This window comes from Choloepus didactylus, chromosome 10 (assembly GCF_015220235.1).
Source record: "Choloepus didactylus isolate mChoDid1 chromosome 10, mChoDid1.pri, whole genome shotgun sequence".
In the NCBI taxonomy this organism is placed as follows: domain Eukaryota; kingdom Metazoa; phylum Chordata; class Mammalia; order Pilosa; family Megalonychidae; genus Choloepus; species Choloepus didactylus.
Genome location: NC_051316.1, coordinates 64,138,960 through 64,153,632, shown reverse-complemented (window position 1 = coordinate 64,153,632; position 14,673 = coordinate 64,138,960). Strand labels below are relative to the sequence as shown.

The window sequence follows — 14,673 nt, the reverse complement described above, 5'->3', positions numbered from 1 at the left end:
GTATTGTCTGATTCTTTATTCTACTTTGATTTAAGGTTATTTTTCCTTTTGCTGCTTCCTAGCTGTCATTTTTTTTCCCTCTTTCTTTTGCCTCTCTACCTTCTTTGACTCTCCCTCCTGCTTGTGGAAGAAATGTAGATGCCCTTATATAGATAGTGGTGAAGGTGGTAAACAAATATATGACCATACAGAGAACCATCGATTATTTACTTAGGATGGAATGTATGGTGAGTAAACAAAACCATATTGAAAAAAAAAAAAAAAAATGTGTTGATGACAAAACCTCGCGGGCAATATACTGAGTGAAATAAGCCAGACACATAAGGACAATTATTGCAGGGTCTCACTGATAGGAACTAATTATAATATGTAAACTCATAAACATGAAATATAAGATACCAAGATATAGGACGAGGCTTAAGAATGGGGAGCGGTTGCTTAGTATGAGCAGAATGTTCAACTAGGATGAACTTAAATGTTTGGAAATGAACAGGGGTGTTGGTAGCAAGATGTGAGAATAACTAACAGTGACGAATGGTGTTGAATGAGGTGGAAAGGGGAAGCTCAGAGTCATATATGTCACCAGAAGGAAAGTTGGAGGTCAAAAGATGGGAATGTATAAAACTGAATCCTGTGGTGGGCAATGTCCATGATCAACTGTACAAATACTAGAAATCGCTTCCATGAACCAGAACAAATGTATGACAATACAATTAGAAGTTAATAATAGAGGGGCATATAGGGAAGAAATATATACCTATTGCAAACTATATACTACAGTTAGTGGTATTTCAACATTTTTCCAGAACAAATGTATGACAATACAATTAGAAGTTAATAATAGAGGGGCATATAGGGAAGAAATATATACCTATTGCAAACTATATACTACAGTTAGTGGTATTTCAACATTTTTTCATAAACACTAACAAATGTACTATGCCAATACTACAAGTCAACAATTGAGGGGGGTTGGTTAGGGATAGGGGAGGATTTGACTTTCCTTTTCTCTTTTTCTTTTTTCATCTTTCACTTTATTTCTTGTCTGGAGTAATGAAAATTTTCTAAGAATTGAACAAAAATTAAGTGTGGTGATGGATGCACAGCTGTGTGAGGGTACCCAGGGACAAGTGATGGTACACTTTGGATCTCTGGATAATTGTATGGTATCTGAACAATCTCAATAAAAATGAAAAAAAAAAAAAAAAAACAAAACAGCATGGTACTGGCACAAAATCAGACACATTGATCAATGGAATCAAATTGAGAATTCGGAGATAGACCCCCAGATCCATGGCCGACTGATCTTTGAAAAGGCCCCCAAAGTCACTGAACTGGGTCATAACAGTCTTTTCAACAAATGGTGCTGGGAGAGTTGGATATCCATGTCCAAAAGAATGAAAGAGGATCCCTACCTCACACCCTACACAAAAATTAACTCAAAGTGGATGAAAGATCTCAATATAAAAGAAAGTACCATATGCAAAATGAGACGAAATAGTTTCAGTGGCTGAGAGATTCCAAATGGAGTCGAGAGGTCACTCTGGTGGACATTCTTATGCACTATATAGATAACACCTCTTAGGCTTTAATGTATTGGAATAGCTAGAAGTAAATACCTGAAACTACCAAACTCCAACCCAGCAGTCTGGACTCCTGAAGACAATTATATAATAACGTAGATTACAAGGGGTGACAGTGTGATTGTGAAGACCTTGTGGATCACACCCTCTTTATCTAGTGTATGGATGAGTGGAGGAATGGGGATAAAAACTAAAGGACAAACGGGGTAGGATGGGGGGATGATTTGGGTGTTCTTTTTTCACTTTTATTTTTTATTCTTGTTCTGGTTCTTTCTGATGTAAGGAAAATGTTCAGAGATAGATTGTGGTGATGAACGCATAACTATGTTATCATACTGTGGACAGTGAATTGTATATCATGGATGATTGTATGATGTGTGAATTATTTCAATAAAACTGAATTTAATAAAAAAAAAAAAAAAGAAAGAAAGAAAGTACCATAAAACTCCTAGAAAATAATGTAGGGAAACATCTTCAAGACCTTGTATTAGGTGGCCACTTCCTAGACTTTATACCCAAAGCACAAGCAACAAAAGAAAAAATAGATAAATGGGAACTCCTCAAGCTTAGAGGTTTCTGTACCTCAAAGGAATTTGTCAAAAAGGTAAAGAGGCAGCCAACTCAATGGGAAAAAATTTTTGGAAACCACGTGTGCCAGTTTGAATGTATTGTGTCCCCCAAAAGCCATTATCTTTGTGGTCTTGTGTGGGGCAGACCCTTGGGTGCTGGTTGGATTTGCTTGGAGTGTGCCCCACCCAGCTGTCGGTGATAATTTTGATGAGATGTTCCCATGGAGGCGTGGCCCCACCCATTCGGGGTGGGCCTTGATCGGTGGAGCTATATAAATGAGCTAACTTGGGGGGAGAAAAGAGAGTGCAGCTGGGAGTGATGTTTTGAAGAGAAGCAAGCTTGCTAGAAAGGAACGTCCTGGGAGAAAGCCGTTTTGAGGCCGGAGCTTTGGAGCAGACGCCAGCTGCCTTCCTAGCTAACAGAGGTTTTCCAGACACCACTGGCCGTCCTCCAGTGAAGATACCCGATTGCTGAGGTGTTACCTTGGATGCTTTGTGGCCTTAAGACTGTAATTGTTTAGTGAAATAAACCCCCATTTTATAAAAGCCTATCCATCTCTGGTGTTTTGCATTCCGCAGCATTAGCAAACCAGGACACCACGTATCTGACAAAAGCCTGATATCTTGCATATATAAAGAAATCCTACAACTCAATGACAATAGTATAAACAGCCCAATTATAAAATGGGCAAAAGATATCAAAAGACAGTCCTCTGAAGAGGAAATACAAATGGCCAAGAAACACATGAAAAAATGTTCAGCTTCACTAGCTATTAGAGAGATGCAAATTAAGACCACAATGAGATACCATATCATACCAATTAGAATGGCTGCCATTAAACAAAAAGGAAACTACAAATGCTGGAGGGGATGTGGAGAAACTGGAACTCTTATCCATTGTTGGCGTGACTGTATAATGCTTCAGCCACTCTGGAAGTCAGTCTGGCAGTTCCTTAGAAAACTAAATATGGAGTTACCCTTTGGTCCAGCAATTGCACTTCTCAGTATATACCCAGAAGATCGGAAAGCAGTGACACGAACAGATATCTGCACGCCAGTGTTCATAGCAGCATTATTCACAATTGCCAAGAGATGGAAACAACCCAAATGTCCTTCAACAGATGAGCAGATAAATAAAATGTGGTATATACACACGATGGAATACTACACGACAGTAAGAAGGAAACATATGACAACATGGATGAACCTTGAAGACATAATGCTGAGTGAAATAAATCAGGAACAAAAAGAGAAATATGTGCTACCACTAATGCGAACATTGAAAAATGTAAAACAAATGGTTTATAATGTAGAATGTGGGGGAACTAGTGATAGAGAGCAATTAAGGAAAGGGGAATGATAATCCAATAAGAATAGATAAGCTATCGTGGGTAAATTTAACGTTCTGGGAATGCCCAGGAAAGACTACGGTCTGTTAATTTCTGATGGGTATAGCAGGAACAAGTTCACAGAAATGTTGCTGTATTAGGTTACTTTCTTGGGGTAGAGTAGGGACACGTTGGAAGTAAAGTAGTTATCTTAGGTTAGTTGTCTTTTTCTTACTCCCTTCTTATGGTCTGTTTGAAATGTTCTTTTATTGTATGTTTTTTAAATTTTTCTTTTTTTTAATACAGTTGATTTTTTAAAAAAAGTTAATTTAAAAAAAATAATAGAAATAAAACCAAGGAAAAAAATATGCAGAGCCCCCTTGAGGAGCTCGTGGAGAATGCAGGGGTATTGGCCTGTCCCACCTCAATGGTTGCTAATGAACTCACAGACATAGGGGACTGGTGGTTTGATGGGTTGAGCCCTCTACCATAGGATATGCCCTTGGGAACACTGTTACTGCAAAGGAGAGGCTAGGCCTCCCTATAATCGTGCCTAAGAGCCTCCTCCTGAATGCCTCTTTGTGGCTGAGATGTGGCCCTCTCTCTCTAGCTAAGCCAACCTGGCAGGTGAAATCACTGCCCTCCACCCTACATGGGATCAGACACCCAGGGGAGTGAATCTCCCTGGCAATGTGGAATATGACTCCCAGGGAGGAATGTAGACCCAGCATCGTGGGATGGAGAACATTTTCTTGACCAAAAAGGGGAAGTGAAAGGAAATGAAATAAGCTTCAGTGGCAGAGAGATTCCAAAGAAGCCAAGAGGTCACTCTGGTGGGCACTCTTAACACACAATATAGACAACCCTTTTTAGGTTCTAATGAATTGGGGTAGCTGGTGGTAGATACCTGAAACTATCAAACTACAACCCAGAACCCATGAATCTTGAAGACAATTATATAAAAATGTAGCTTATAAGGAGTGACAATGTGATTGGGAAAGCCATATGGACCACACTCCCCTTTGTCTAATTTATGGATGGATGAATAGAAAAATGGGGGAAGGAAACAAACAAACAAAAAAACAAAGGCACCCAGTTTTCTTTTTTACTTTAATTGCTCTTTTTCACTTTAATTATTATTCTTGTTATTTGTGTGTGTGTGGTAATGAAGGTGTCAGGGATTGATTTTGGTGACGAATGCACAACTATATAATGGTACTGTGAACAATCGAATGTACGATTTGTTTCGTATGACTGCATGGTATGTGAATATATCTCAATAAAATGAATTAAAAAAAGAGTTAATGCATACTAGATGTAGGTTTCTGTTAGGTAAGATGGGAAAGTTTTAGTAACAGAAGGTGGTGAAGGTTCATATTATAGTGAAGGGGATTAATCCCATTGAGTGGTGTGCTTGGGAATGGTTGAGATGGGAAAATTTTATATTGCTTACATATGATCCCACAATTAAAAAGAAAAAAAGAGCAACTAAAGAGACAATGATAATTAAATGCAATACATGATCTTGGATAGGATCTAGAAGGAGGGGGAAAGAGCACAGGCTGAAAAGCTCATTATTGGGACATATGAAAAACTGGAATATAAAAATATAAACTCTTTGTGAAATTAGGAACCCCCTACTAAATAAGTAAAGCCCTCAATCTTGAGGATTACATTTGTGAAACTTAGGGCTGTAAATGTGAGGCTAAGCCTTCCTATAATTATGCCTAAGAGGTACCTCCAGAGAACCTCTTTCATTGCTCAGATGTGCCCTTTCTCTAAGCGCAACTCAGCAAATAAATTCATTAACCTCCCCCCATGTGGGACTTGACTCCCAGGTGAGTGAATCTCCCTGGTGACATGGGACACGACTCCCAAGAATGAGCTTGGCCCTGGCATCGAGGGATTGAAAATGCCTTCTTGACCATAAGGGGAAAAGAAAGTTAACAAAATAAGGTTACAGTGGCTAAGAGATTTCAAATAGTGTCAAGAGGCTATCCTGGAGGTTACTCTTATGCAAGCTCCAACTATATATCCCAAATGGCCACAGTATGCCAAGCCCTAACCAACAGTAGTCCTGAAATACCTATCTGAGATCCTATAAAAGTTTCACTCACTAAGTTTACCTCTCAGAAACTTAAATCCACCAGAATATTCCTATGCCAGACATGTTCCTATGCCAGACAGGTCCTAAAACCCAAAGGCAAGAGCCTCCTTAAGAACAACAACCAGGTACATCCCTGTTCCCTATAATGTCAATACCCTTTTCAATGTATACAAGTTAGGATGGTCACCGCCTAGATACCCCTGAGGATCGAGAAGTTGAATGAACAGGAGGGAGGGTGGCAGCAGACAGGATTATGAATGCTGAATCTTTATATAAATATTTTTTGTGGGGTGCTGGTGTGTTAGAATGCCTAGAGCGAATGGCTGAAGTGGTGGTACTGTGGCCCATGACATTCTTTGAAGTTTGCTCTGTGGCTACTCACTGGATTGTACTTTGAAAGTTATCACCTTTCTGTACATATCCTCTATTTTACAATAAGGAAAGAATTGAAATTGGGGAACTATAACCCATCATATTCTTTGAAATTACCTATATAACTATTTGTTAAAGTGTACTTTCCGTATATATGCTATATCTCACAGTGGGGAAGTGTCTGAAATTGTGGAACTGTGGCCCATGGCATTCTTTGACGTTTGCTCACTGTTATGTATAAATGTTAAATTTCACAATTAAAAAATGTATTTTAAAAAATGTATTTTAAAAAAAGAATATGAAGTGTACTCTTTAAATAAATGTTAAGTTTCTTGATCTTAATAAGTGTACTTAAAGCTGCTGTATAAATGAATATCCATGTTCTTAGGAAAAGTACATGGCAGTATTAAGTGTTCAAGGAACATAATGTATACGACACTCAAGTTTAAAAATGGGTTAATAAATAAATATATAGATACATAGGTAGATGGACACACAGAATGATACAGCAAATGTGGCAAAAAGTTAAAATTAGTGGAGTTGGGTATCTGGAGTAGTACGGGTATGTTGGAGTTCTCAGTATGGGGTTTGCATTAGTTTTTAAATTTTCCTGGAATTTTGAATGTATTTCAAAATAAAAAGTAAAAAAATAATTTAAACATACTTGTAAGTACTAGCTATATTAAAAAAAAAAAAAAAAAACAGTAGGAGAAGCTCATGGTGCCTTTGCTGGTGCTTCTCTCATCTCACCACTCCCGGACACAGTGTGGAGCCAGCCTGTGTACCCACTGTGGGTCCATGGCCCTATTCCATAGGGAGCAGAGTAATCCCTATGACCATGCTGGGGAACCTGTATGTTAGTGCCAATCTATCCGATGGCAGTCTGAAAGCATGAACTCACTCTGGCTCACCCTCCCAGAACTTGCCCTGCAGGCAGAAGCAGTTGAAGATGGCTAAACTAGCATAAGGAACAATTAAATCAAAACGGCCTGGGGCAAAGGATTACCTGCTTTAAAACATACAATAGAGCACTCAGGAGAGGGGGAAGGTCTAGGAAGCAGAGGTGGCATTCAAATTCTTGTAAACAAGGGAATTCCTTTGGCCCTGAGCTAGCACAGAAGAGAGGAAGAGGACTCTGTATTTCACTTTTGTCTCTGGCTGATCATCTTAATAAGAGGGCTAAATTCAAAGAAGAGGACCAGCCAATGTAGAGCCAATTTACAAAGACTGTGAAAGTTGTTTTTTGCTCTGGTTTGTTTGTTTTTGTTAGCTCCTGGCACTTAAGAAATCTCTGTCATATCACTAGCTGGATATGAAGAACAGACAGCTCAGAGACTAAATTTCAGAGTTGGCACTTAAAATATTAAAACATACTATGTGCAACAAAAGATTAGAAGAAAAAAAAAAAAGAAGAAATGATGGCCCATCCAAAGTAACAAGACAAAAATCAAGAAACTATCAACAAAGAAGACCAGACTTTGGACAAACTGGTTAAGGACTTTAAAAATAAATGATCTTCAATATACTCAAAGAGATAAAGGAAACCATGAAGAACTAAAGGATAACAGAAAAAGGTGAATGTACATTATGAGAATCTCTACGATAAAACAGAAACTCTAGGACCCCTACCTCACCCCCTACACAAAAATTAACTCAAAATGGACCAAAGATCTCAATATAAAAGAAAGTACCATAAAACTCCTAGAAGATAATGTAGGAAAACATCTTCAAGACCTTGTATTAGGCGGCCACTTCCTAGACTTTACACCCAAAGCACAAGCAACAAAAGAGAAAATAGATAAATGGGAACTCCTCAAGCTTACAAGTTTCTGCACCTCAAAGGAATTTCTCAAAAAGGTAAAGAGGCAGCCAACTCAATGGGAAAAAATTTTTGGAAACCATGTATCTGACAAAAGACTGATATCTTGCATATACAAAGAAATCCTACAACTCAATGACAATAGTACAGACAGCCCAATTATAAAATGGGCAAAAGATATGAAAAGACAGTTCTCTGAAGAGGAAATACAAATGGCCAAGAAACACATGAAAAAATGTTCAGCTTCACTAGCTATTAGAGAGATGCAAATTAAGACCACAATGAGATACCATCTAACACCGGTTAGAATGGCTGCCATTAAACAAACAGGAAACTACAAATGCTGGAGGGGATGTGGAGAAATTGGAACTCTTATTCACTGTTGGTGGGACTGTATATTGGTTCAGCCACTCTGGAAGTCAGTCTGGCAGTTCCTTAGAAAACTAGATATAGAGTTACCATTCGACCCAGCGATTGCACTTCTCGGTATATACCCGGAAGATCGGAAGGCAGTGACATGAACAGATATCTGCACGCCAATGTTCATAGCAGCATTATTCACAATTGCCAAGAGATGGAAACAACCCAAATGTCCTTCAACAGATGAGTGGATAAATAAAATGTGGTATATACACACGATGGAATACTACGCGGCAGTAAGAAGGAACGATCTCGTGAAACATATGACAACATGGATGAACCTTGAAGACATAATGCTGAGCGAAATAAGCCAGGCACAAAAAGAGAAATATTATATGCTACCACTAATGTGAACTTTGAAAAATGTAAAACAAATGGTTTATAATGTAGAATGTAGGGGAACTAGCAGTAGAGAGCAATTAAGGAAGGGGGAACAATAATCCAAGAAGAACAGATAAGCTATTTAACGTTCTGGGGATGCCCAGAAATGACTATGGTCTGTTAATTTCTGATGGATGTAGTAGGAACAAGTTCACTGAAATGTTGCTATATTATGTAACTTTCTTGGGGTAAAGTAGGAACATGTTGGAAGTTAAGCAGTTATCTTAGGTTAGTTGTCTTTTTCTTACTCCCTTGTTATGGTCTCTTTGAAATGTTCTTTTATTGTATGTTTGTTTTCTTTTTAACTTTTTTTTTCATACAGTTGATTTAAAAAAGAAGGGAAAGTTAAAAAAAAAAAAAAAAAAGAAAAAAGACAAACAAGGAAAAAAAAAAAAAAAATGATGTAGTGCCCCCTTGAGGAGCCTGTGGAGAATGCAGGGGTATTCGCCTACCCCACCTCCATGGTTGCTAACATGACCACAGACATAGGGGACTGGTGGTTTGATGGGTTGAGCCCTCTACCATAAGTTTTTACCCTTGGGAAGACAGTTGCTGCAAAGGAGAGGCTAGGCCTCCCTATATTTGTGCCTAAGAGTCTCCTCCTGAATGCCTCTTTGTTGCTCAGATGTGGCCCTCTCTCTCTGGCTAAGCCAACTTGAAAGGTGAAATCACTGCCCTCCCCACTACGTGGGATCAGACACCCAGGGAAGTGAATCTCCCTGGCAACGTGGAATATGACTCCCGGGGAGGAATGTAGACCCGGCATCGTGGGATGGAGAACATCTTCTTGACCAAAAGGGGGATGTGAAAGGAAATGAAATAAGCTTCAGTGGCAGAGAGATTCCAAAACGAGCCGAGAGATCACTCTGGTGGGCACTCTTACGCACACTTTAGACAACCTTTTTTAGGTTCTAAAGAATTGGGGTAGCTGGTGGTGGATACCTGAAACTATTAAACTACAACCCAGAACCCATGAATCTCGAAGACAGTTGTATAAAAATGTAGCTTATGAGGGGTGACAGTGGGATTGGGAATGCCATAAGGACCAAACTCCACTTTGTCTAGTTTATGGATGGATGTGTAGAAAAGTAGGGGAAGCAAAGAAACAGACAAAGGTACCCAGTGTTCTTTTTTACTTCAATTGCTCTTTTTCACTCTAATTATTATTCTTGTTATTTTTGTGTGTGTGCTAATGAAGGTGTCAGGGATTGATTTAGGTGATGAATGTACAACTATGTAATGGTACTGTAAACAATCGAAAGTACAATTTGTTTTGTATGACTGCGTGGTATGTGAATATATCTCAATAAAATGATGATAAAAAAAAAAAAAAAAAAAAGAATGTAGGGGAACTAGCAATAGAGAGTAATTAAGGAAGGGGGAACAATAATCCAAGAAGAACAGGTAAGCTATTTAACGTTCTGGGGATGCCCAGGAATGACTATGGTCTGTTAATTTCTGATGGATATAGTAGGAGCAAGTTCACAGAAATGTTGCTATATTAGGTAACTTTCTTGGGGTAAAGTAGGAACATGTTGGAAGTTAAGCAGTTATCTTCGGTTAGTTGTCTTTTTCTTACTCCCTTGTTATGGTCTCTTTAAAATGTTCTTTTATTGTATGTTTGTTTTCTTTTTAACTTTTTTTCATACAGTTGATTTAAAAAAGAAGGGAAAGTTAAAAAAAAAAAAAAAAAACAAGGAAAAAAAAAGAGATGCAGTGCCCCCTTGAGGAGCCTGTGGAGAATGCAGGGGTATTCGCCTACCCCACCTCCATAGTTGCTAACATGACCACAGACATAGGGGACTGGTGGTTTGATTGGTTGAGCCCTCTACCACAGGTTTTACCCTTGGGAAGACGGTTGCTGCAAAGGAGAGGCTAGGCCTCCCTATGGTTGTGCCTAAGAGCCTCCTCCCGAATGCCTCTTTGTTGCTCAGATGTGGCCCTGTCTCTCTAGCTAAGCCAACTTGAAAGGTGAAATCACTGCCCTCCCCACTACGTGGGATCAGACACCCAGGGGAGTGAATCTCCCTGGCAACGTGGAATATGACTCCCGGGGAGGAATGTAGACCTGGCATCGTGGGACGGAGAACATCTTCTTGACCAAAAGGGGGATGTGAAAGGAAATGAAATAAGCTTCAGCGGCAGAGAGAATCCAAAAGGAGCCGAGAGGTCACTCTGGTGGGCACTCTTACGCACACTTTAGACAACCCTTTTTAGGTTCTAAAGAATTGGGGTAGCTGGTGGTGGATACCTGAAACTATCAAACTACAACCCAGAACCCATGAATCTCGAAGACAGATGTATAAAAATGTAGCTTATGAGGGGTGACAATGGGATTGGGAAAGCCATAAGGACCACACTCCACTTTGTCTAGTTTATGGATGGATGAGTAGAAAAATAGGAGAAGGAAACAAACAGACAAAGGTATCCAGTGTTCTTTTTTACTTCAATTGCTCTTTTTCACTCTAATTATTATTCTTGTTATTCTTGTGTGTGTGCTAATGAAGGTGTCAGGGATTGATTTGTGTGATGAATGTACAACTATGTAATGGTACTGTGAACAATCGAAAGTACGATTTGTTTTGTATGACTGCGTGGTATATGAATATATCTCAATAAAATGAAGATTAAAAAAAAAAAAAAAAAAAAAAAGACATAATGCTGAGCAAAATAAGCCAGGCACAAAAAGAGAGATATTGTATGTTACCACTAATGTGAATTCTGTGAAAAATGTACAATGTTTTATACTGTAGAATGTAGGGGACCTAGAGATACCAATTAGTGGAGGGGGAATGATAATCTAATAAGAACAGATAAACTATGGAGGGTAATCTCAATGTTATGGGAATGCTCAGGAATGATTATGGTTTGTAAACTTTCTTGGATATAGGAAGATCATGTTGGAAGCAATAGAGTTATTTTAGGTTTTTTTTTTTCTCTTATTCCTTTGTTTTCTTAGGGGTTGTTAATTTTCTTGGGGTATGGTAGGAACATGTTGGAAGCAATGTAGTTATTTTAGATTATTTGTTTTTCTTACTCCTCTGTTTGGACATGGTTTATTAATTTTCTTGGGGTATGGTAGGAACATATTGGAAGCAAAGTAGTTATTTTAGGTTATTTGTTTTCCTTAATCCATTGCTTTGTTTGAAATGTTGTGGGGTTTTTTTGGTTGTTGTTTGCCTGTTTGTTTTTAATTTTTTGATAAACAGTTAAAAAATTGAAAAAAAATCAGTAGAAAAATGGGAGTAAAAACTAAATGACAAATAGGGTGGGATGGGGGGATGGTTTGGGTATTCTCTTTTCACTTTTATTTTTTATTCTTATTCTGATTCTTTCTGATGTAAGGAAAATGTTCAGAAATAGATTGTGGTGATGAACGCATAACTATATGATCACACTGTGAACAGTTGATTGTATACCATGGATGACTGTATGGTTTGTGAATATATTTCAATAAAACTGAATTAAAAAAAAAAAAAAAAGAAAAAGAAAAAAAAAAAAAAAACTAATCCATTTCTGGTGTTTTGCATTCTGGCAGCATTAGCAAACTAGAACCAGCATCAAGAACAAAAAAGAGCAGAAAATCAATACCATCCCTAAACCTAAAGGGTCAAGTGGAGGTAATGAGGTCACCATTGTCCAACAAGAACCACAGCTGTCAAAGAGAAACCACCTGACAGGAGTTGTAGCTGTTGAGAAATGCAGTCACTGACAGGAATGCACCAGGGCAGGAAAAAGCAAGTGAAATAAATACCCTGACTTCTTTCTCCTCCTGGCTTTCAATCTCCTGCTGGTGTACTCACTGTCCAAACCTAACCAGAAGCCAAATTATAAGGTCAGTATTCCAAGGCATAGGGCAAAAAAAGAGACCAGAAGAGAATGGATCTTGGGGGGCAAAAGTGTATATGATCAACAGAATATGTAAACAAGGACCATGCTATAACAATCTCACAAAGAATGGATTCATAGCACAGTCCCTTTTCCAGGAACATATTCCCTGTAGTATACAGGGTGTGCATGCAGATCAGAAACTAGGAAGTGAAAATAGGGTGGTTACTAAAGGATAAGAATAAAATTAAAAACTTTAATAGAAAGCAATCCTTTTTCAATAGGCTTAGTAATAACCTTTGAGTTGCTTTGTTATAAACTATTTCATTTAAAATAAGGATTAAAAATAAGGAGACATAACCTCATTCTTTTTTCACTTTCTAATTCAACTTTAAAGAAGTATTTAAAATAATATTGAAACATAAGGTAAGCTATGATAATAGTTAATAATTTTAAAGCTCTTAACACCATTAAACAATGATATATCTCAATAATAAAATTGAACAACAGAAAATTTTATCCTCCAAAGCTTTATCAAATATAAGTGAAAAATGGTTATCTATAATATTATGTCACTTCTATGCACATTGATTTTTCCACACTAACAAATAAAAATTAAGAAAGTTACACATTAATTTCACAAAATTACAGCTAAAAAAATATGAAGAAAAAAGCAGACTAAGAAACATAGGCAATAGCTAGCAAAGCACACTAAATTTCTAAAAGTTTACCTGAGAAATCTGCAGATCCATAATTTAAAATATGGGATTTGATCCTATTCTCCTGCCTTTTCATAGACAACAAACCTTTCTTGACCTTAAGAGTTTCCTAAAGAACTCATCTGCCAAGTAAATGATTCCTTTAAAAAATAAAGAGTACTATAGATGAATTTAAAGTGTAAGTAACATAAATGCACTTGCCCTTTGAAGAATATAATTCAGTCAGAGCATGACTAAATAATTTGAGGCTGACAGTATGGCAAAAAAAATTGAGGTAGAAAACTAAGAGTAGTTAAGTCAAAGCTACTATGGCATATGTAATTGCATAAATATGAAAAGTTAAAAAAAAAGAAATCATGGACTGCATTCAGTAACCAGCTAATACTTTTGCCAGTTCCCAAAATATGTCTATCTAACATACAATTATTATTGCTTTTTATCATATTTTGAGGGCCAGTAGTAACACCAAAATATTTCACATAAGCACTCTTATCTGGAGAGTACTGTATATGGGTGGTAGGAATTGAACGTGAAAATTAGCTTAGAAAACAACAGTATAGAATATGTACTATGTTACAGCCTGTGTCCTACATAACCTTTTGAATGCATGACCTTTAAGTTGCTGAAGGTTGCCTCAGAATTTGGCTCATTTTGATCGAAACATCTGTTCCCCTTGCAGGTATACTGTAAGGACTTTTTTCTCAGTTGGATTCAGAACACAGCAAGTGAGCCCTTGTCTATCCAGTCATACAGACCCCAACCCTTGTAAATCAAGTTCTGGGAGGACAACAGCAGGTCCACACTCCGTCACCCTTTCTCAGCCAGCTACGCCAACTGACTGCTGTGAGAACTGCTCTTACCATGTCATCAAATCAAAACATGTTGAGAAGAGGGACTATAGAGGCATCTGCAGAATTCCCAAAATGTAGTGACTTTGGAACATGACAGATGCATCTGTCATTTTATACCTTCAACTAACCTGATGTCCACTGGCCCGACACAGTAAAGCTGTCCAAGATCGATTCCAATTCTTTCACATTATTTTCACAAGTCTCTACCAAGAAGGCTTGGTGCTTCTTAGCCTTTTAATTAAGAAAAAAATTACACATAATAAGGTCATGAATTAAAAGAGTTGCCAATTTTTTGAGTGAACACATACAGCACAACTAAACATAAACAAGCTCATAATTACTCCATTCAAATCTATTATTAATAAACCCTCTTTCTGTCTTAATCACACCTGTCATTTGGCTTAATATAACATTGCCCAAGGTCTCATTAACAATTTATTATTCAGTGCCTGGCATTATTCTAAGTATTTTATATATATTAATTCTTTTTATCCTCACAACAACTCTATAAGAGGACTGTCATTACCCCAGTTTTATAGATAAGGAAACTCAGATACAGAAGAATTAAAAAAACACTAAAAAATCAAGTTTATAAAGATAGACATATAGACCAATGGAACAGTCAACTAATTTGTGACAAGACTGTCAAGTACATTAACTGAGAAAGAATGGTCTCTTCAGCACATGGTGCTGGGA

The 14,673-nt window shown here is 37.7% G+C and overlaps 1 protein-coding gene across 1 annotated transcript in view; it reads right to left on the bottom strand.

The window, feature by feature from the left end:
- CCDC171 (coiled-coil domain containing 171) overlaps window positions 1–14,673 on the bottom strand; it is a 524,774-nt gene that overhangs the window by 373,694 nt on the left and 136,407 nt on the right. The window contains 1 exon segment of the mRNA XM_037797175.1: window positions 14,106–14,208. Within this exon segment, the coding sequence (XP_037653103.1) occupies window positions 14,106–14,208 (103 nt within the window).